The following is a 23,595-nucleotide window of genomic DNA, read 5'->3' as shown; positions in this document are numbered from 1 at the left end:
TTAAAGAAGATGATGAAATATTACAGATTTAGATCATTACTGAAGCAATGCCAACACAGTTTTCCCAGATAACCTTCCTTCTGCCTCCTTCTGAGGGTATTTTCATCTGTAGCAAACATGGCGGTCTAATGGTCTAACTCTCCTGAAACAGGCATGTTACTGGCCAACACGTGAGGTAGAGGGAGAGGCTATCTCTCAGTCCTATATTATAGAATGTAAGAATACTGTTTACAAGATCACTGTGCTGTCAGGAAAGGATATAACAAGTCTAATGTACTAGTTATGTACCTTATTTCTTTGCAGGGTCAAATTCTCACATTGATATCAAGAACTAGAATTCCAAATACTGTGTATGTAATCACTTTCAACAGTTTGACAGTACTCAGGGGTGGAAATAACCCATTGCCCAACATCCGAGTCCAGTGTTTTTTTCTGTCGGGCAAGCAAATTTTTATTTCACACTGTACCGGTGTCCAGTTGACTTTCCAATGTTAATTATGTTGTTTATTTAAAAAATCAGCAAGAAAACGGTTGGTATAGTGGGAAAATTATCAGGACAAGTGACTTTACATGTGCCACTGTACCGGGGTACACTATCAATTTTAAAGTTATTTCCACCCTGCAGTACACTTGTTCAGAAAATCCAGTTCTAAGATGAAGTAGATAGACAAAACCTTGGGATGAAGAATAACTTAATAAAATCATTACACCTTACATCGGTCACTTCTCCAACTGAACATAACCTTATAGCACTCTCATTGTATTCCATCAGACTGAAACTAGTGGAACATTAGCACTTCAACATGAGTTATGGCACAAGCTCATACCTGTACTTCTTGAAACTAATTTTAACTGAATTTTTCTCTTTATTTATCTGATTTGTAATTTATGAAAGATAATTCAATCCAGACTAATCAACCCCACATTAGATCAAGGATATAGAACTGGTCAGCATATATCAATAAAAAGTACATGCATCTGTACAGTGTACATAACAATATTTTTCCTTAAGCCTTAACTTTGAGAATAATACATGTATTTATATTCACATCAGACATGTAATGTGGTGTGGTGCAGTGTGGTGTGATGCAGTGTGGGGTGTTGTGTAGTTATGTGGTGTGGTGTGGGGTGGTGTGGGGTGGTGTGGTGTGGTGTGTAGTTATGTGGTGTGTAGTTATGTGGTGTGTAGTGGTGTGTAGTGGTGTGGTGTAGCTGTAATGCAGTGTATGTGATCCTTCATAAGGAAGCCTAGTGCTAATCCTCCACATGTCTGTAACAGTGTAATATAGGGTGTCACACCATGTCATTCTCAGACTCCCAACATCACAGCCACTGGGTCATAATAAAGCACCACATGAGTTAAATTTTTTAAGAACATCGTATAAAACATTCTTTCAAACATATCTACTGTCAAAGTCTTTCTAAAATGTTCTGCTATCTAAAAGGAAAGCTCAGGAAGTACACAATCATAAAAAAACATGGTAGGAGCTGACATGATATGAGGCCATAACTGGTTGTGTGACACGACCTTGACGAGAGTGTGCAAGTGCAATAAGTTCACATGAGCTATAAAACTTCAAGTCTCTTGACAAACTTGAGCTTCTGGTCTTCCAGCACACATTGTCATGTCTAGACAAGTAGAATAATGTCTTGAAGCTGCCATCATGAACTGATGTGGGATTGTCCATCCTCTGTATTTCTTCAAGGTTCAGAAGACACCGAGCCACCACACAGTTCCAGAACTGCGTCCATGGAACAGCAGATCAAAGAGAACACTAGCTACCTGGGGCACTGGAAGCAAACCACTTGCACAAAACAGCCTTCCTGATTACTGTCTCAACTCTTAGGTTGTAGCATGAAGATTCAGAATTGTTCGTAATATATGGCTGTTTTGACATACCCTGTTACAATTTCAGCATTCAGGAACCCAATTTATTCTACCCAAGTTTGAGGTTACCCAAGTGGAAAAGGTGTAATCATGATTCTGCTATCCTCCAGATATACAGAGATGAGCATTTTACATTTGCAAAAACGTCATGTTGTCACAAAGGCAAGTGTTGACAAGACAGCACTTTTCAAAGAACCTCTGCTGCCGCCTTTAACTTAGCAAGCCCTAATTCTCTGGCTTTGTTCTTCTCATTGTCCTGCACTTTGTGGCTCTTCATGTGAGCACTCCTGCTCTTCACCTTGTAGAACACTCTGTAAACAACAAACATTCCACATCATGTAAACATGGCCAGAAAATACAAAAAAAGATCGGAATGTGCTATATAAGAAACAGATGCAGTTAATGTTCTTGTCATTGAGACTGAGGTACCTTCTCCAAGTTCTGAACCTGCATGTTTATCTCAAAATATTTAAATGTTTCCAAGTGAGTGAGTGAGTGAGTTTAGTTTTACGCCGCACTCAGCAATATCCCAGCTATATGGCGGCGGTCTGTAAATAATCGAGTCTGGACCAGACAATCCAGTGATCAACAGCATGAGAATCGATCTGCGCAATTGGGGACCTATTCTACCCCGGATCTTCAAGGGTCAAATGTTTCCAAGTGTTCATCCTATTCCATGTGTTTGTCTTGCTCATTTAGCGGTATGTGAAAATGCATTACCGCTAGTTTCATATAACATCACAACAACTGCTGAAAGTATTTATATTACAGACATTTGTGCATATATCTGTTATCAGAACTTTATTTAAATCATACTTTTGTAACTTTAACCCAATAAATTTCAAAGGTAATGCAAAACACATTATCTATATATCATGGGACCTTCTATTATCGCGGTAGTTAATGTTGTCGCCATCGGGATTATGAACGGCTACTGACATTTAGTATTTTATATATATTTTCAGTTGACTGATGTTTAATTTTCATTTCTGTCACAAATAATGTGACACATGGTCACAACTCGTTTAATACTATTGCGGCAATTCCGATTGTCTCGTTTGACCCGGAAATTGAAGCAACTCTCTATTATCGCGGTATTGCTATTTTCTTACTATGGCACGCGGTACAAGCAGATGACACTGTGAAACGTTTACTATGACAAGTAACGAATCTAAATAGTTTGATCATTAAAAAATATTTAGGAATTTCACACACATTAGTAATATCATCATGCTTTTTACCCAAACATCAGAAACTTCTATTCATTTGGATACAAGGTAACAATTACGTTACAAAATATTGTTTTTCCGGCTTAAAACGTACCATACAAGTTGCTGTTGTGTGCAGAGTGAAGTTGCATAATACGTCACTTCCTGTTATATTTTTAGCACGGAAAATATGCAAATGACCTTATAGTTGTCGCAGGATTGCTCTTGATGAAGTCAGTTTTGATTCATCCTAAATGTAAGGGCAGTAGGGGTCATACTAGTTTCAAAATGTTCTAGAACTTATTGAAAAGATGAATGCTTTAATATTTCTCCGATTACACATAACATTCCAATGAAATAAATGACTTTTTCAAGAGCAATGAATATATTTTATGTAATTTGCATATGTAAACAGCCGATGCCGGGCGTGGTGTTTCTGCTTTCCCGATGTTTTCGTGTGCCGCGATAATAGAGAGCCCGCGATAATAGAGAGTCCCAGTATACATTGTCTGTAGAGTGAGTTAGTGAATTGGGTTTTATGCCGCTTTTAGCAATATTCCAGCAATATCAAGGCGGGGGACACCAGAAATGGGCTTAACACATCAAAACCGGGCCTTCGGCAACGCCTTAACCACTGAGCTACTCCACCGCACCTTATCTGTAGAATTGTGTCATGATTGTGCTCTCAATGAATTGTGCGGGAAACAAGTAGAAAATAACATGGACCTTACCTGTTGCAGAGTTTACATGGGAAGATGTCTCCAGTGCCATCAGTAGCTGGTGGTTTGCTGGGTGTGGCCGGGCGAGGTTTGCGATGGACAGGAGGGTGTGGAGTGGGATGGGGATGGGGGTGTGGTGGCGGCGGTGGTGGTGGCGGTGGTTGAGGGTGTTCTGGCATAGTATCATGGAATGGAGGGGGAGGTCGTACTGGGCCCCCTCCATGCATCCTTGTGTGGCCATTCAGGGCCTGCTTGGAGGTGAAGATCTGAAATATAGGATACACTTGCACACTGCAGTTTGGAAAAACAATATTTACCTTAACAAATCTACCATATCCAAATATACAAGCCTGTTCATTTCATGTGCTACTTGAATGGTTAACAGTTTGTACTCATCAAGGAAACATGAAGCATATTCTTCTATGTGATGTACTCTCAGGGGTTCAACATTTGTGCAAAAAGCCACTTGCCACAGGGCAAGTGACTTTAAGAAAGTAACTTGTCCTGACTAATTTTCCACTTGCCCTGATTTTATGACATAATCATGATGATGTAATATAAAAGAATAAATCAACATGGTATTTGATGTTAATGTTTACTGGACTATTTATTGAAAAGTGATAAATAGGAAAGAAAGATAACTCACTTTATTATCATTGCAAAATTTAGTAGCTACATTTTGATATGAAATTAAATCCTAGTCTATTTGCAGTTTGAAACCATAAGTGGAAATTATCTAGTAGCCCATTATTTGATTGCCCGAAATGAAAACTGACTTGTCCCGGGTGTCGGGCGATGGGATTTTTGAACTCCTGACTCTAGCTCTAAATGAAATGTGGGATCGATGTAGTCAGGGAGATGATCTTGATAATATTGCAACTAGGCTGAACATGATGATCAAACTATCTGAAAACTTCATACATGCAGCATATTTCTTAATTTTGGCAAATATATAGTGTATCACTATGAACTGATTGTATTATTACAATAACACTATCAAATCCAAAGTAACAGTTTCACTGCAATGAAACATTGCCCTCTGTGTGGACTACCTGATGAACGGATATAAGTAGGTTACAGGGATTTACAGGATGCAAATTTCCACGTCCTATACACATAAAAATTGAAAATGGAAATTTATTAGCGCATCGACAGGAAACGCAGAAAAAGTCCAAATACTTTTTGTAAAAATTTCGATCAAGTAACAATAACAGTAACTGAATCACAATAAAATTACAACAAACTACTAATAACAATATTTAAGTGTCTGGGACCCCCATTTTGTAGTCCAGGACCCCTGAAAATTAAGAGTATGAGTTCCAGGGACCCTCATATATAGGACTCAAGGTAAACCCCAAAGGTTATCAAATGTGATGACCACTGAAGAAAAGGACAACAGAAACTGCAGCAGTTATTAGAAAGTAGACACATTTAAGAAATAAGTCAACTAATTGTGGGAATCCGGTGTGTCAAATTACTTTAAAAAACCAAGGCAAATACTTGCCCAAGTCTCTCTCACATCTCAATGGTTAGAAAGTTTTCTTTCCAATGTGTTGTTGTTATTCAGACAACATGACTTTGTTGCAATGCAAAAATATGTCAGGAAAATAGAATGTGTGCATTAGAGACAAGTCAGTGAGTGAGTGAGTGAGTTTGGTTTTACGCCGCTTTTAGCAATATTCCAGCAATATCACGGCAGGGGACACCAGAAATGGGCTTCACACAGTACCCATGTGGGGAAGACAAGTCAGTGAATCAGTAAGTTAGGTTTAATGCAGGTTTGACATTTCAGAAGAAAGTTGTCATCATGAGGAGATTAATGAGAAAACAGCAGTCAAATACAAACACTGAGCATGCTGAGAAACATGTGGTCCGTTCCTCAAAGCAGTTATCGTAACTATGTTTATCATTACTCCCATACTTTAACATAGGCCTATGTCCGTTGTTGCGCAACGATCCTTTTGTGGAATGGGGTCCTGGTTTGCAGGCATTATAACAAACCAACATTGCTTAGTTTCCAAACTTATAACATTAAATACTCTTATTGGTTATTCATAAAAAATTAATAGAATGACATGAAACTCACAGCATTGCATTCTGGGTAGTCACAGGTGTATGTTGGGGCCGGGGAAGAGGACATGGAGGAGCTCTCAAGGTCAGATTTTATCTCCTGGAAATACATGAGATACAATCCAGATGGGAGACTGACAACATGATACAGGCATACTCTTTACATGACACCGACATGCAAGGCACTGAGTCAAGATAACATGGCACACTATGCAAGCACAAACTACACACGAATCTGCACACTATACATAACTCCACACTCCGACACATACTAGACACAACACCACAATGCAGAGATAGAAGCTAACATTTACAGTCCACTAGTCTTTACAATGAGCTACACAACACACAGTAGCATACAGACTACATATAAAAAAACACAAAGTCACACTACACATGGAACACACATACACATTACACATGGAACAACACATATATACTCCACATGGAACACAAAGTCACACTACTCATGGAACACATGCACACACACATGGAACAACACACAGAGACACATTACACAAGGAACAACACACACATTGAACAACACACAGACACATTACACAAGGAACACACGCATTAGACAAGGAACAACACACAGACACATTACATATGGGAAAAAAACATGGAACAACACACACAGGCACATTACACATGGAGCAATACACACAGACACATTACACATGGAACACACACACACACAGACAAACTACACATGGAACAACACACACAGACAAACTACACATGGAACAACACACACAGACACACTACACATGGAACAACAGACACACTACACATGGAACAACACACAGACACTACACATGGAACAACACACACAGACACACTACACATGGAACACACAGAGACATACTACACATGGAGCAGCACACACTGACACACTACACATGGAGCAACTCACACAGACACTACACATGGAGCAACACACACAGACACTACACATGGAGCAACACACACTGACACTACACATGGAGCAACTCACACAGACACAATACACAAGGAACAACACACAGACACATTACACATGGAACAACTGACAGATACCCACTACATACAGAACAACATACAGAGACACACACCGCAACACACAAACATGAACAGATCTTTTTTTTAAATGATCGTCTAAAATTCTGTAAAATCCATCAGAAATGATCTGCTGTATACTGGACACTCTGATGATCAATTCCAATCAGTCACTGCATGTCACTTAATCATGTTACTTTCCCCACATCCCAATGTATACTTATGATACTTTCACACGGACACCCCTGATTCTGAAACTGATCAAAATCTGCCAACAAAATATCTGGAATAACAGACAAAGCCTATATCAGCTGTCTTTGCTGTATAGATGATGTCACATGCACAATCAGTTGTATTCATCGGAGTCATCAAATCAGTCCTTATTCAACAATCGCATACCGGGGTTATCTCTTCAAAACAGAGCATCTCATAGTCATGTGTGTTAATTAAAACTCTGTAACATGCACATCATCATGGCTCATAAGTGAAAAGCTTTCTCATAAGACAGGCTGTGAAAATGCAGAGCTCAATTCACTGACTACTATATACATGCCTCGATGGGGGTTATTCATTCAACAGTACCACTCAAATGTTAAGCTCTTGTTGTATACAGAAGTTTATGGTGACTTACGTTTGGTTCTCCAGAGTGTGCAGAAAAGCTGTCCTCAGAGTCGGACTCCTCTTGCTGGTGCGGCTGGTGCGGCTGGTGCTGCTGGTGCTGCTGCAGCTGTTGGGGCTGTTGAGGCTGTTGCTGAGGCTGCTGCTGTTGCTGCTGCTCCTCTCCCTGGGGTCGGGATCTCAGATTGTACAAAGCCTCCTGTTCTCGTTTACGCCTCAGTGCTCTTAACTTTTTGTAATCTTCAGGGCAAACTTTTTTCCACAGGTAGTAGAACTGAATACACTGCTTTGTGGTCTTTGTTTTCACCTAGAAACAGAGCAACTCATCACAGTAATGAAGCAGCAGTACAAACCCCATGTTTATGGACACTTCTCCTGACTGCTTGATCTACCTTAGAAATGTGTGTGGTGTTGCTTCTCATAATGTTCCAACACAAGGACAAATGAACATACAAAACGTGTTCCTATTGGAACATATACAACTGATTCATGGTGGACACATGAACATATAACTTCTGTAGAGGAATCCACTTAGAACCATTATGAAGAGTCATTTTGATTGTTGTTTCATTAAAGTGCATAAACCACAGAAGTTACGTAAGCAAAAGGTGTTCTGGAGATTGTTACATCACATTCAAACCTATCATATTAATATAGCACATGATCGAGAATGTCTTGGGCAAGAAGGAAAACTCACTCCACACCAAGGCTTGTTCCTCACAAAACTGATTTCCCTATTTGTAATTCTTAGTATTGTGGTAGCTTTCACAACTTTGTCTAAGTAATCATTTTGTAATTGGATTATCAATGTTCGCTTTGTAGGGACTCTTACTTTCTGCAAAGACACTATGACAAAAAAAATAACAATAATAACTAAATTTGCAGCATCTTGAATGCTATATAAGACAAACCCTTACATCACTAGTTTTCATTCAACCTCATTTCAAGCAGTAAAATATGTCATACAAACCTCATTTGAAACAGCAAAGAAATCCTTGCTGAACCGAAGCAGTGCCTGGTGAAAGGCCTCTATTTCCTGAGATGTCCATGGGTCAGATTCTAGATACACAAAAGAAACGACTTTCAAAATGCTGCGTGCCACAGTGAATCAGGAACTAATTGTAACATGCTCTTTCATTTAGTCAGCATTCTTACTAGCCTTCAAAATGTGTCCTGGCTACAAAAGGCTGTGACTGGCCATTTTCCATGATATTACTTTAGTATGTAAAAATAGGATCTGCATGTACAATCAGTGTCAATCTCTGTCAAACACACTTCGTTCCCAATATTATGCAACACATATACCATCAAAGATACCTATGTCACAATAATTAGCAATACACATTTTAAAGGTCACATGCAACGTAAAACACAACTTTGCAGATTCTGATACCTTTCGGTACGGACTTACCGAAACAAATAATCAAAAATGCAAATTCAACTTATAAAGTGGAAAAATAAGGCGATGAAAAAAAACGCGCGAAATCGGATTTCAAACGATTTACTAACTTTCCCCCCAGCGCTTGGGTCATGAGCAGGAGTAGTCTAATCAAAACAAATAGTAAATAATCTACTCATTACATAAAAGAACCTTGTTAGGATTTAGATCTACTCAGCTATGTGTCAACCAGTGAGGCGTTTGACATTTCAAGATGGAAAACCTTCGCTGGCGGTGAATACTCGATGAAGGCTTTGATGTGAGCTATTTTTCTAATGTTTTGTTGATATTTCACAGGCGTGAGCTTTCTATATGTTAAGACAGTAGATTACCGATTTAACTGTTTATATACTTTCATTTATCTATTTCACCACACGTTCTTCTTACCGAGTCACTTTCTCAGTTCGATATTTAAAGGTCACATGCAACCAAAAATCAAACATAATTAAAACACAATTATCACTTATTCATGACATATAATATACATTGCTGGTTATGAAAAAACATATAAACAAAATTATAAGCGTACAATCGCAAATCAAAAGTGCAATATTGTGTACTCCGCTTTACTTCCCAAGAAACGAAGCAGCCGGGATACCGAACCCAGTCAGAGCGGGTGGGTGTGCACTCAAGTGTAACGGCTGGTTCATTTGCAGATGCCCTCACGGGTCATTGTGTGTGTATATATAGAGATGTTGGGTTTTGTAAATACATGCTCATTTTTTGTGTATAACATTTTGCAATCAACAGACATCATAACATGTCATGTGTTCAAGTATCACACCTGCCTGTCTGTGTAATTACATAATGTGACAGAGGCCGAACTCGGGCCATTAATCAACGCATTTTGTTTATGGCGTATAGCCTGATTGGTGTTAAGTTCAAATTGCATGTGGTCAGTGATAGCAGCTGTGTATTGAATATTGTCATTAGCAGACAGGCAGGCAGACACACAGGTGTCAATAACACAAGACATTGAGTTTAGTCTGTGACAACGACATATCTATATCACAGTTGGAAATTCTGTCAACGCTAAATAATGGCATTGCTTTTAAGTATCGAACTGAGAAAGTGACTCGGTAAGAAGAACGTGTGGTGAAATAGACAAATGAAATTATATAAACAGTTAATTTACTGTCATAACATATAAAAAGCTCGCGCCTGTGAGATATCAACAAAACATTAGAAAAATAGCTCACACCAAAGCTTTCACCGGGACAACCGCTTCCAAGCTGCGCGAACCTACTTCACTGCGCACGTGCTATAAGCGCAGCCCAGCTGTTGAAACCCGTTTTCCCCAGAAAAGTCGGGGGAAAATTAGTGAAACGTTTGAACTCCGATTTCGCGCGTTTTTTTTCATCGCGTTATTTTTCAACTTCATAAGTTGAATTTGCATTTTTGACGATTTGTTTCCGGTAAGTCCATACCGAAAGGTATCAGAATCTGCAAAGTTGTTTTTTACGTTGCATGTGACCTTTAAAAGCAATGTCATTATTTAGCGTTGACAGAATTTGTAACTGTGATATAGATATGCCGTTGTCACAGACAAAACTCATTATCCAGCCTCATGTAAGAATGTCGAGTTTTGATTGGTTCACGTGACCCGTCACGATCCGCGAGCAGGGAGTACAAAAGTCATATTATCCCGCCACGCCTCAGTGACCACGCGAAGTGAGAAAAGCGTGCATCGCCAAGCCTTTAGTAACGTGCGCTGCATTGAGGTCAATCGATCAGCTGTTGTCAACATGGCATCTCACATAAATAAAAGCAAGTCGATTCGATGCGTATTGTTTTCTTTTAATTTAGGAAAAACATTCGGCTAGATAAATGCGTTATCACATCGTGTCTTGGGAAATCACGGGGTTTTATCAGTCCGGGTAAGGTTGTATTCCCCTCCAGCTCGGGGAATACAACCTTACTCGGGACTGATAAAACCCTGTGTTTCCCGAGACACGATGTGATAACTTATAATGTCTGTTTTATTGACACCTATGTGTCTGCCTGCCTGTCTGCTAATGACAATATTTAATACACAACTTCGATCACTGACCACATGCAGTTTGAACTTAACACCTATCAGGCTATACACCATAAACAAAACGCATTGATTTATGGCCCGATTTCGGTCTCTGTCACATTATGTAATTACACAGACATGCAGGTGTGATACTTGTACACATGATATGTTATGATGTCTGTTGATTGCAAAACGTTATACACAAAAAATGAGCATGTATTTACAAAACCCAACATCTCTATATACACACACACAATGACCCGTGAGGGCATCGGCAAATGAACCAGCCGTTACACTTGAGTGCACACCCACCCGCTCTGACTGGGTTCGGTATCCCGGCTGCTTCATTTCTAGGGAAGTAAACCCAAGTACAAAATATTGCACTTTTGATTTGCGATTGTACGCTTATAATTTTGTTTATATGTTTCTTCATAATCAGCAATGTATATAATATGTCATGAATAAGTGATAATTGTGTTTTAATGATATTTGATTTTTTGGTTGCATGTGACCTTTAAGCAAATACATAGACTTTGTGATGAAACTGCAACCAACAATCTTGTCAACCAAGAGCCTATATTCATCAAACAAAATGGGTTTCAAATCCTCATACCTTGATACTTGAAACCTGTTATTCCATGGTTCTTCGGCAATTTTGGTGGGTCATCCATTAGCATCAACATTGCATTCTGAAATATTGTAGACAACATATTGGTACATGGAAAGACTAACAATTACACTGTAGACAACATGTATTTAACAGGCCTTTCCCTCACCATATAGTGTAATTAATATATTCATTCCGCATATAGCCATGGTGATGATTTGTCAGGGTTTTACATGACGCATGATTCCTGCGTATTTGACACAACAATTTTCTAAAAGACTCAAAATATTATCATAAGAGTCAAGCTTGACGCAAGTTTTATGAGTGACCCTCAGAATTTTAGTTCAATAAAATCGATTTGATAAGCAAACCATGATCGTTTTATTGCAAACTGTGTTAAAAATGCTGGTGATATTAACAGAAAGTACGGAGTGGCTAAATATATAGCCATGCTAGAATGCGGTAAAGATACCAGCCAATAGCATTTCAGTATGTTATTCACTATATTTAGACAGCCAATAGACTCCCAGATATTGGAAATGACTCCCAAAAATAAATACTGTGAGTCAGCATGACTCCCATTTTTCAAAGTTTGTGTAAAACCCTGATTTTTTCAAATATTTTCAAGCTATATCACAGCAACTGTAAATAATTAAAGAGCAATCGATATTGTGAGCATTGATTCACACAGCCAACCAAGTCATGATCTGACGAATTTTGCTGTCTCTTACAATCAGCAAAGGTTGCTTGAGCCTTACAACCACACCCCATCCACAGTGATAGATAAATACTCCATGTTTTGGATGTGAGTTATTATTGAAATCATTTTTTCCTCAATATATCACATGGGTACCAGAAAAGTATACATTACAAGATAAATCTGGAATACTCATTATTATGCTAGAGCATGTCACAACGTTCCAGATCTGGTAGAGAGGCTAACATGCCAAATGACAATACCTGCACATTTCCCTCACACAGGTAGAGTAGATGGAGAGCATATTCAACATTAGAGCCGTTGCCCTTCACAGCTGCAGAACATGCAAAGTCCTGGTAATATTGCACTGTAGACAGAAAATAGAAACATCACAATCATAATCATAATCATAATCATAATAATCATAACAGAACAGATACACATGTAATTAAACTTTCAAATTAAATGTCTGACTGACTGACACTGAGTTTTGGTTTTACGCCGCTTTTAGCAATCTTCCAGCAACATCACAGCGGGGGACACCAGAAATGGGCTTCACACATTGTACCCATGTGGGGATTCGAACCTGGCCAAATTAAATGTCACAGAAATAGCTAATAAGATAAGATACCGATATAATTACAATCAAGAAGTGTATGGTCTTATGCCTCTGTGCTGCAAATGACAATGATAGTACACCTCCCCCTTGAAACATTCAGTAACACATTCACCCCTATAACCTCAAAGCTACTCTAGTGCCCCCTAGAATCATGTAACTGTAGTGAATGAAGTAGGTTCTCTTATATTGTAGATACTTGCTAATTCTGGTAATAATCCAGAGATTTGAGAAATTATGTAGTGCAGATATAATAAAGAAAATTATAAGGATTTTTTTACTGCACAGGCTTTTGAAATGTTCACAACTTCAGATTAATCACAGACGGTGTCGGCCCGGGAAAGCGACATTTCATTTTTTAGTATAGCGTCACACCAGATTCTGTCGGGTATTGCCGGGAAAGCGTCAACATGATAGTTGCAAAGAAAACATCAGGTTACCGTAAATTAGTTGAGCGTCCATGTGTTTGGTATGTTAACAAACATATGAGAAGTTCTGTTTGATCCAAATTAATGCTATTAAAATCTGAGAAGCCATGTTATCAGTAAAGAAAGAGTTTAAAAACAAATTGTTTGATACAACAATAGATCAGACAGTTTTGTTACTTTGTTGTGTAAACTATAAATTGACACTGAGTTCATCCTTATAGTTTCATCCCTTATAATAACAAGAGTGATCAGAAGATGACAAATAACTCCGGCCCCCACATATATGAAAGAACAAATCATCTGACAATTACACCCAGGAAAAATAAAAATGCCAAAAATCTGCAAATAGCAAAAGGCACCATTTCAAGATCTGCCTAACATATCTGCCAAGTTTTGCTGAAAGATATGCACTGGTTTTCGAGTTGTGCTCCGGAAACGAAGCCAACCCCTCCCTTTTGAGACTAAGTCCGAATCGTTTCCATAGAAACTGGGAAAAATAAAAATGCCAAAAATCTGTAAATAGCAAAAGGCACTACTTCAAGATCTGTCTCATATATCTGCCATGTTTTGCTGAAAGATATTAAGAAGTTTTCGAGTTGTGCTCCGGAAACGAAGCCCACCCCTCCTTTTTGAGACTTAGTCCAAATCATTTCCAAGGAAGCTGAGAAAATAATAAATCACAAAAATCTGTAAATAGCAAAAGGCACTACTTCAAGATCTGTCTCATATATCTGCCAAGTTTTGTTAAAAGATATTGAACGGTTTTCAAGTTGTGCTCTGGAAACGAAGCCAACCCCTCCCTTTTGAGACTAAGTCCAAATCGTATCCATAGAAACCGGGCAAAAATAAAAATGCCAAAAATCTGCAAATAGCAAAAGGCACCATTTCAAGATCTGCCTAACATATCTGCCAAGTTTTGCTGAAAGATATGCAACGGTTTTCGAGTTGTGCTCCGGAAACGAAGCCAACCCCTCCCTATTGAGACAAAGTCCGAATCATTTCCATGGAAACTGGGAAAAATAAAAATGCCAAAAATCTGTAAATAGCAAACGGCACTACTTCAAGATCTGTCTCATATATCTGCCATGTTTTGCTGAAAGATATTAAGAAGTTTTCGAGTTGTGCTCCGGAAACGAAACCCACCCCTCCTTTTTGAGACTTAGTCAGAATCATTTCTATGGAAGCTGAGAAAATAATAAATCACAAAAATCTGTAAATAGCAAAAGGCACCACTTTAGGTTCTGTTTGATATATCCACCAATTTTTATTGAAAAATATTGAACGGTTTTTTAAACAAAATGATTACGGACGGACGGACAAGGCGTCGACTACAGTAGGACCTCGTTTATCCGAACACTTTGGTTTTTTATGGAATTGTTCAGACAAACGAATCATTCGGATATCTGAATCAGGACCTAGGCGGTCGGCTACCAGCAAAAACAAAACAACTAAAAATAACAGTGAAACATAACTACATCTTTACTTAACATAACATCTTGCATAACATAAATTACATCGGCTTGAAAAAGTCTTTGACTGATGATTGTTGATGTACAGAGTTGTTATTCGCTGCTTGGATTTTTAACAACAGCTCAAGGTTTGTGAGGTCGCCGACATTTTCAAATCCATTGCATCCATTGGCTGAATGTGTGCGGTTGCGTTGCCACTTGGGTGGCAGGAAATGGACAGTCACGCTGTGCAGTTTCAGATTTTAACAGTTGTGACTACCCGCATTGTCAACAAGCATATTGACCCGCCTTACACGTGACCTCATCTGTCGATCAAAAGACAGCAGCCAATCATGAAACAGCTCTGCTGCCATCCATGCCTTGGTGTTGTTTCTATATCTAGCATACACCTCCGTCTTTATTTATGCCTACTCAATCAATGACTCGAATCAGTGTCAACTCAATGTCATTTAATTGTTTCTTCTCTAACTAACCTACACGCCCTATGATAAATATTCAATAAACAATGAAAACAGATCAAACAATGAATTAACTAGCAGCTTTGCGGCACAATGTTTTGACACGCGGTAGACATGATAGCACTGTTGAGGAGCGGTAAACATCAGACATCTTGCCGACGTTAGCCTTGGTGTTCGTATATATGAGGCAAATTTGTACATATTTGGCTGTTTCGTTACTAAAATTGACCGTTCGGATACGGAAACCGAACATTCGGATATACAAGGTAAATTGTAACTAGAAAATCTTGTTTTTTGTGAAGAATGTTCGGAAACCGAGGTATTCGGATATCTGAAGTTCGGATATACGAGGTCTGACTGTATATCACCCGCATTACATGCCGCGGGGGAATACAAATGAAATGAATAAATGATTGTTACTAAAATGGCTCATGCACAGGTTCTAATTTCATTCATGGAGACAGTCAGAGGCGGTAAACACTTGTTTTCCGACAAGTATAAGTTCAGATGCAAGACGTGAAGGAGTGAGTGAGTTTAGTTTTACACTGCACTCCGCAATATTCCACCTACATGGCGACGATCTGTGAATAATCAAGTCTGGAACAGACAATCCAGTGATCAACAGCATGAGCATCGATCTGCGCAGTTGGGAACCGATGACATGTGTCAACCAAGTCAGTGAGCCACCCCACCCAATCCCGTTAGTCACCACTTACGACAAGCCTGGGTTCCTGAAGATTAATTCTAACCCGGACCTTTACGGATTCAGATGTAAGTAAAGTCGCGGAGAAAAGAAGTACTGTAACTGCGTAATTGCTGGTTACAATGCATCTGTGGCAACATGCTGTTCTGCAGGTGAACCACACCCACACTCCTGTACCCTTTGAGATGGAGGGTGAAGTGTTCAAGTCCAAACTGATTCACCCGGGCAAAGACCGAGAGAACCATCTATGGAGATGAAATACAACGTGACCACAACTTATAGTTTGGCATGAAATGCATGTGGACCCAGTTTTTTTTTAAATATCTCTTCATCCAATGACCCAGTCGATCTCAAACTGTGCAAGTGGATGTTTTGTCAGACAACCTAATCACATTGGAAATCACCGATTTTATGCATTTGTATTAAATAATCTGTCTATGTAACTGTCAACAAAATAAACAGCAGAACACAGACGGCTTGCAGAGGGAGGGAGCCAATGACCTGTAACAGCGGCAGTGTTGGGTCATAAAGGTCAACGTTCGTCAATGTAGGTCAGCTATGCTGATGACCCTGATGTCAAAAGAATCTAACTTTGGATGCCTACCTTTTTGTACAAGGTTTTGTTTATTGGTTGTTGGTTTATTTTTCACAATTTTTAGCATGATGTTCTTTTTCATGCCAAAAGCAAAAGTTGTACGTTTCATGTAATCCGACACCTTATAAATCGGTTTGCTATGTTTGCTCTCTTTTTAAAAAAAATCCAACACATTTCTAATTAAACATTTAGCATCATCTGAATAAGCTTTCATGATGACAGCTAGAAGTAGTCAATGTGAATGATCCAATCGGTCTATCACTGTGCAGTGCACAGGTAACTATCATGAACTGCATGTGCATTTACCTTTATGACCCAACACTGACGCTGTTAACATGCAAACATGCAAATAATTTTCCCTTTCACACAGATGGAAAACCTAAAACAATGATTGGACTCACCATCCTCATCAGAGTTTGACCCCATTCCTCTAGGTTCCCAAACCAGGTCTTCCCCAAACACATGTTTTGCTGCTCTTGATCGATCAGCTGAAAATATAACACAAAAGTACATATTCATGAAGAATTGCTGAAGTACAGCACATTAAGTAAAATCAATGTAGAGATTCATGCCCATTTGTTACCACCTTTAGTACTTCTGAAGGTGCATGTCCACTGCAAGATAATCATAGTGATCATTATAATAAGAACACATTAATAAGACAGAATTAATAACAGAAATAGTGAGTGAGTGAGTTGAGTTTTACGCCGCACTCAGCTATAATCCAGCTATATGGTGGCGGTCTGTAAATAATCGAGTCTGGACCAGACAATCCAGCGATCAACAGCATGAGCATCGATCTGCGCAATTGAGAACCGATGATATGTGTAAAAACCAAGTCAGCGAGCCTGACCACCCGATCCCGTACGTCGCCTCTTACGACAAGCATAGTCGCCTTTTGTGGCAAGCACATGGATTGCTGAAGACTGATTCTACCCCGGATCTTCACGGGTCAATAACAGAAATAGTTATCATGACTTGTAGGCCCTGACACATGATACCAAGCCAAGCCTTTCTTGAAATTGTTTCTGAACTCAGTACCTTTATAGCTTGATATATTACTGTCACATACCTTTTATGATAGAGTGACATTTAATGAAACAAGGCAGTGGAGTTTATATTACAACCGCTGGCAAGTGTTTCATTTGTGTTTCAAATAACTGCAATCACAATGATCTCTTTTCAATGACCATCCGTTTACAGGATATCAAATCAACCTTTGCTGGTTCTAAAAGGCCATTTACCAGATCAGGTGACTGAGTATCATCATAACACTATGATGCTAATACAGGGATAAACCTAGGATGTGTTTCTGCAGCATTTCCACATCAAAATATGAATTGCTGCTGTCAGAAATTTGGGTTGTGTGTGGACACAAAATATTTGAAAACTTCACATCCAAAAAATACAAGTGCGGCCTAAGTAAATAAAATGCAATAAATATTGTTAGTGTCACCACAATCCCGCAAAAGACTATTAAGTGAACCAGTTTTACTCCACATGCAATAATATCCCTGACTGGTAATAAATTCAGCCAATGAAAGAGTGTGTTTCTAAAAATCTTTCATTTGGTAACTTTTTGGTTTCGGTTTTCGTTCATGATAGTGAATGATCAGGTCTCCCAAAAAATTATGAGGTTATGTAAACAGTTTATTAACATGCAAATTAAGTAAATACATTTAGCTGAAAACTTGAAACACCCAAATCTAAAAGGGGCCCACATAAAATTAACCTGGTGGGGCACTTGGACCCTCCTATCACCATTGGGGTCCACCCAAATCAAGGGTTCAAAAAATCCCATTGCCCGACACTCGGGACAAGTCAGTTTTCATTTCTAGCAATCAAATACTGGTATCTTACTTGTCTGTGGGCTACTAGATAATCTCTGCTTACGGTTTCAAGCTGTAAATAAACTTGGATTTCATTTCATATCTGTTCAAAATGTAGCTATTAAATTTTGCAATGATAATTAAGTAGAGTTATCCTTCTTTGCCATATATCACTCCTCATTAAATAGTCCAGTGAACATTAACATCAAATAGACAAATACCATGTTGATTTATTCTTTCATAATTACACCATCATGATTATGTCATCAAAATCAGGGCAAGTGGAAAATTAGCCAGGACAAGTTACTTTCTTAAAGGCACTTGCCCTGTGGCAAGTGGCTTTTAAAAAGATTTTTGAACCCCTGCCACATTTAACCAGGTGAGGCATTGGCCCACCCAAAATAAGTTCTAGGTTTATCCCTGCTAATATCATAATATCAATCACTAGATTGTCTGGTCCCAGCATGTTTAGACATATAGCTAGAATATTGCAGGGTGCAGCATTAAAACAACAAACAAGATAACTTTGGCTTTGACACTTACAGTTATAAGCTGGTAACTCTGCTTGGTATTGTGTTCCAACGTTGACATGTCTGAAAGAGGGATGCTCACTTTCACAATTCTATTACAAACAACACGTGAACTTAATGTCATAACTCTTAAAATATATGCTTACTGACTGACAAGAATGAACAAAGAGTGAGTGAGTGAGTGAGTTTGGTTTGACGCCGCTTTTAGCAATATTCCAGCAACATCACGGCGGGGGACACCAGAAATGGGCTTCACACAATGTACCCATGTGGGGATTCGAACCCGGGTCTTCGGCGTGACGAGCCAACGCTTTAACCATTAGGCTACCCCACCACCCCAATGAACAAAGAACGAAGACAAACATATATTGTTCAAGTACTCATCAATATTGTGTCATACTTACATTTCCAACCATATAACATTTGAACAGTCATATTTAACACATTCTGGCATACTGTGTAATACACACCTTGATAAAAATAACTCAATCGATATGTAGAAATATCCAGTTGCCATCATTAAAATCTATCATATCTAAAATCATTTCATAATTACAACTAGAAACCTTAACTACCAGTATTAAATTTGGGCTGAAGCAAATGTTCCATGTAGGTCTGTTACGTCAAGGTGATGTTACTTACGGCTGAATATCGGTCTCTGGTGGAGCCTCTTCTTGTTCTTCCTCAACAACCTCTGGTATGGCTTCTGGCTTCTGCCCATGGCTCGCTAAAACAATTGTTTACATTCAGTCCTTACTGAATCATTTTTAAACTATCATAGCACATTCTTAAAACCTGTTTTTACTTAATTTAACTCAGAAAAAATGGATTCAACGATATACAACATCTGATAAGAAACATATTCTTTTTCAAAATCAAACATGTCGAGAATGTGACTATATCAAGCAGTCTTTAAATGTTTACTTACCTCTCCTGTTAGCCAGAGAAAGCTTTGGTGTGATTGGTGCCGACCTGGGAGTGATGGGTTTGATGCCTGGTAAGGTCCAAAATAAGCCACTGCCACTTCTAATAGGACTCAGCATTGGTGGTGGAGTGTATGGTGGAGGAGTGGAACCTCGGAGTCGCCCATCACCTCCATCCCACAGACGTGGGGAGCGAAGACGACTCTGGAAGCTATTTAGATGCAATGGAATAAACAGAGGAGCTGGTCTATGTTTTCGTTTCACCTTCATGGGACTGGCGGACATGGGATTTCTGAACACACCGGCACCATCAGATCTGGACAGCATATCATCAGGGTGACTCTTAGCTCTCCCAATAATTGTGTCATCAACTCTACTTTTTGGTCTATATATTGATTCAGATTCAGTGCGACTTCTTGGTCGCATGAATGTGTGATCAACACTTTTTGATCTTTTTAATTTGTGATCGTCTCCTGACTTACTCCTCATTCTAACCCTGCTCAAAGCATCCAAGTCTTTAGTGACTGATGGCTTAGCAAAGCTATCACCACCTGGTCTGGTGAGGAGCATAGCAAGACTGTTCTGCGAAGTTAAAAGTTTCTTAGGGGAGCTCCTATCTAAATCAGCAGACAATCTACGTTTAAGTTCACTATTCTGTTCTACAATTGGCTTAAAGTCACTTTTGTGTTTCGGAGCCATGCTCCCTTCTCCCAAGACTGGACTCTGAACGTCCATTGGCAAAGGTTCTGATTTAATAGTATATAAGTGAGGCATTGAGGTAATGCTGTCCAACATTTGTTGTGGTGTTGGAAGAGACTGAATTGAGACAGACTGTGGCATGTGGAGAGGGTTAAATGTTGACTGAATATTTGACAAGTTATCTTGTTGAAGGGTCACAGATGGCTGACTCTGCATCACTGAAATGTCACTGGGGATTCCTGTCTGTGTTTGACTTGTGGGCTGCAGTAACAGACCCTCCTGAAAGTTGGCCATACTGTTAAGTAGCTGAGCAACAGTCACCTCTTGGTTGTCTGTTACAGGTGACAAAGATATTGGCCCCGTAGTCAGATGTGGGGCACTGACAAACTGGGTCTGTCCACTGCCTGACAGCACATGTCTTTGTTCAAGATGAGGCACTAAACTGAGTGCATTTTGCAAGCTGCTCTGTATAGCCACAGAGTTAAGTGTTATAGGTGGAGACTGGAGGGGCAATAACTGCTGTGGCAGTTGGAGTTCCAAATTTGGTGGCAAGTCTCTAGCAGCAATATCCAAGTTAATTTGCTGTGGTAAGTCCTGAGACTGGTGTTGAGCAATCTGAACATCTCCTGCAGATGTAAACTCTACATTCTGAGGGAAGGGATTTTGCTGGCTGCTACTCTGAGCAGTCTGGGGGTCCACAGCCGCCAGATGCTGCTGAATCTGCTGTATTTGCTGCTGCTTTTCTGCTGCACTATCCTTCGAATCATCCAACATCTCCTGCACAGGAATGTGTGTGATCTCTGCCAGCTGCTGCAGCTGTTGCTGTTGCTGGGGTGTCAGCTGAATGAACTGTTGAGAAGATGAGATTGGCTGGGAATGGGTGGTGATTACCTCTGCTTGAGATACCTGCTGCTGCTGCAACTGGTGTAGATGATGCTCCTGCACGAGTTGATGAAGCTGGGTTGCCTGGAGCTGAGCTGGCAGCCCAAGTTGTAAGTGTTGCTGCTGCAACTGCTCTATCTGCTGTGCTGACAGTTGGGGCAACTGATGAATCTGTCCTAATGGCTGCTGAACTTGTATCTGTTGAGTTGGTTGTTGCTGCAGCTGTTCAAGCTGCTGTACTGTAAGTTGAGGGAGCTGGTCTGTTTGCACACTTTGAACCAACTGCTGGATCTGCTGAGCAGCTTGTTGAGCATGTGAAGTTGGAAGCTGATCCTGGGCTGCTGCCAGCTGATCTTGCTGTTGTTGTTGCTGCTGCTGCTGCTGGAACGCTTGGGCTTGAAGATTCTTTATTTGTTCTTCTATGGAATTAGTACTTTGTTCTTCTAGAATTTGTGGATTGGGATGAAGCTGAAGCTGCTGGTGGATGACCTGCTGTGGCTGCTGCTGCCTAAGAAGCTGACTGTCATGACTGATCTGACCCTGGTGCACAGTGACAGTGGTCAGTCCACAAGCCTGTAGCGTACTCTGACTGGTGCTCACTTCTGGTGTTGTGGACAGTGTCTGGAATGCCTGGCTGATGTTGGGCAACACTGGACTCATCTGGACCTGCAGCTGTGTTGGGTTGGCTGCAGCTACTGTTTGTCTTGGGGAAGGGGGGTGGAGGAGGTCCCATCTCTGTCTTTTTAGCCGCCTTCTTTTCTTCTTTACTCTGCACATACAAATAAAGCATTTACTCAGAAGACGGTGATGAGAATAGAATATGAGGTAAATAATAATATGAAATCCCCTTGCAATAAAAATTATACAAACCTGTAGAGGTTATGAATTCTTTGAAGAAAGTCCTCCTTGGGGTACATATAAGTATTTGAGTGTCCATTTAAAATCCCACGACAGTTGTAACTATATTTTTTAATAAAATATTTACAAAACAAAAAACTCCTTTTTGTATTGTGAAACCACCCCTACAGGGCCCCCTCGGGGCCCCCTACAGCCAAGAGCAGCATGAAAAGTGAGGTGCGAGGTTGACGGCTAGAGTTACCTGCTCTTGGCTGTAGGAGGCCCCGAGGGGGCCATGTAGGGATGGGTCTCACAAGACAAAAAGGAGTTTTTTGTTTTGTAAATATTTTATTAAAAAATATAATTACAACTGTCGTGGGATTTTAAATGGACATTTAAATGCTTATATGTACCCCAAGGAGGACTTCTTCTGAAAAAGAATACTGTGATTTATTAGTAATAAGAAACACTTTTCATGTTTGACCATAATGACCATAACAGTTTTTTTCGGACAATAGAATGATTGACTATAGATCTAAAATTAACTTTTACAGTAAATTTTACTGATACATTTATTTAAAATGAAATAAACAAACCTTTTTAAGATATCCTCCATGAAGACGCATATGACCATTGAGAGCTGGAATATTTTTAAACCGCCTCTGGCAGATGCTGCACTGGACAGGTGGCTTGGTTTCATCACTACGAAAGAAATCAACATGAACTTATAGCCAGTGAAACCGTCTTTTGTAACAAATATGGTACACATACAACATTACAAACACACAGAGCATTTCTTACCTCATCTTTACCTGACTTACCAACCACTTATTTAAAATTTTATTGCAGAATATTGTGCAATCGGAAACATTGTTACTGCAAACAAGAGTTATCTCCCTTGGCAAACCTAGATTGTGATTCTCATGAAACGTAAAGTTCCTCTTACAAAAAAAAACACTGTACAAGAATGGTTGTCAAAATGGTTTATTGACCAGCTAAATCCTGTTCAAAAAAGAGACTATATTTATAGTTTTAAAATTGACAATTCCACCCAAGGATCATGGCTGCAAGCATACTTATCTCCCCTTGATCATCATACTGGTAAGGTAATGTTCCTACCTTGAAGTCTTGTTCTCCGTCTGTGGTGCTGGTGTGGTAGTGAACCATGCTGGTCGCTGCTGTCCTGTGAGTGGACTGGTGGGTTGGTTGTGGGGAATCGGACTGACTGGTGTCACTGGGCTCACCTGAGCAGCATACCCTGGCGACTGATCCCCACTGTGTGGGCTGGGTTGGCTGGAGCCTGTGGTGCCTTCAACAATAAGAAAA

The 23,595-nt window shown here is 39.7% G+C and overlaps 1 protein-coding gene across 1 annotated transcript in view; it reads right to left on the bottom strand.

Moving 5' to 3' along the window:
• Window positions 1-629: 629 nt before the first annotated feature.
• The window catches only part of LOC124270916 (transcriptional-regulating factor 1-like), a 29,727-nt gene continuing 6,761 nt past the window's right edge, over window positions 630-23,595 (bottom strand). The window contains 14 exon segments of the mRNA XM_046705977.1: window positions 630-2,199; window positions 3,828-4,081; window positions 5,902-5,985; window positions 7,555-7,848; window positions 8,512-8,600; window positions 11,610-11,685; window positions 12,564-12,667; window positions 16,971-17,057; window positions 18,942-18,991; window positions 19,571-19,655; window positions 19,857-22,201; window positions 22,532-22,578; window positions 22,866-22,971; window positions 23,389-23,584. Of these exon segments, the coding sequence (XP_046561933.1) occupies window positions 2,076-2,199; window positions 3,828-4,081; window positions 5,902-5,985; window positions 7,555-7,848; window positions 8,512-8,600; window positions 11,610-11,685; window positions 12,564-12,667; window positions 16,971-17,057; window positions 18,942-18,991; window positions 19,571-19,655; window positions 19,857-22,201; window positions 22,532-22,578; window positions 22,866-22,971; window positions 23,389-23,584 (3,941 nt within the window). The 3' untranslated portion in view covers window positions 630-2,075.

This window comes from Haliotis rubra, unplaced genomic scaffold (assembly GCF_003918875.1).
Source record: "Haliotis rubra isolate DU_JTF1 unplaced genomic scaffold, ASM391887v1 Scf156, whole genome shotgun sequence".
NCBI lineage: Eukaryota > Metazoa > Mollusca > Gastropoda > Lepetellida > Haliotidae > Haliotis > Haliotis rubra.
Note: the sequence above shows the minus strand (reverse complement) of the source record. Positions and strands in the feature narration are given on the sequence as shown.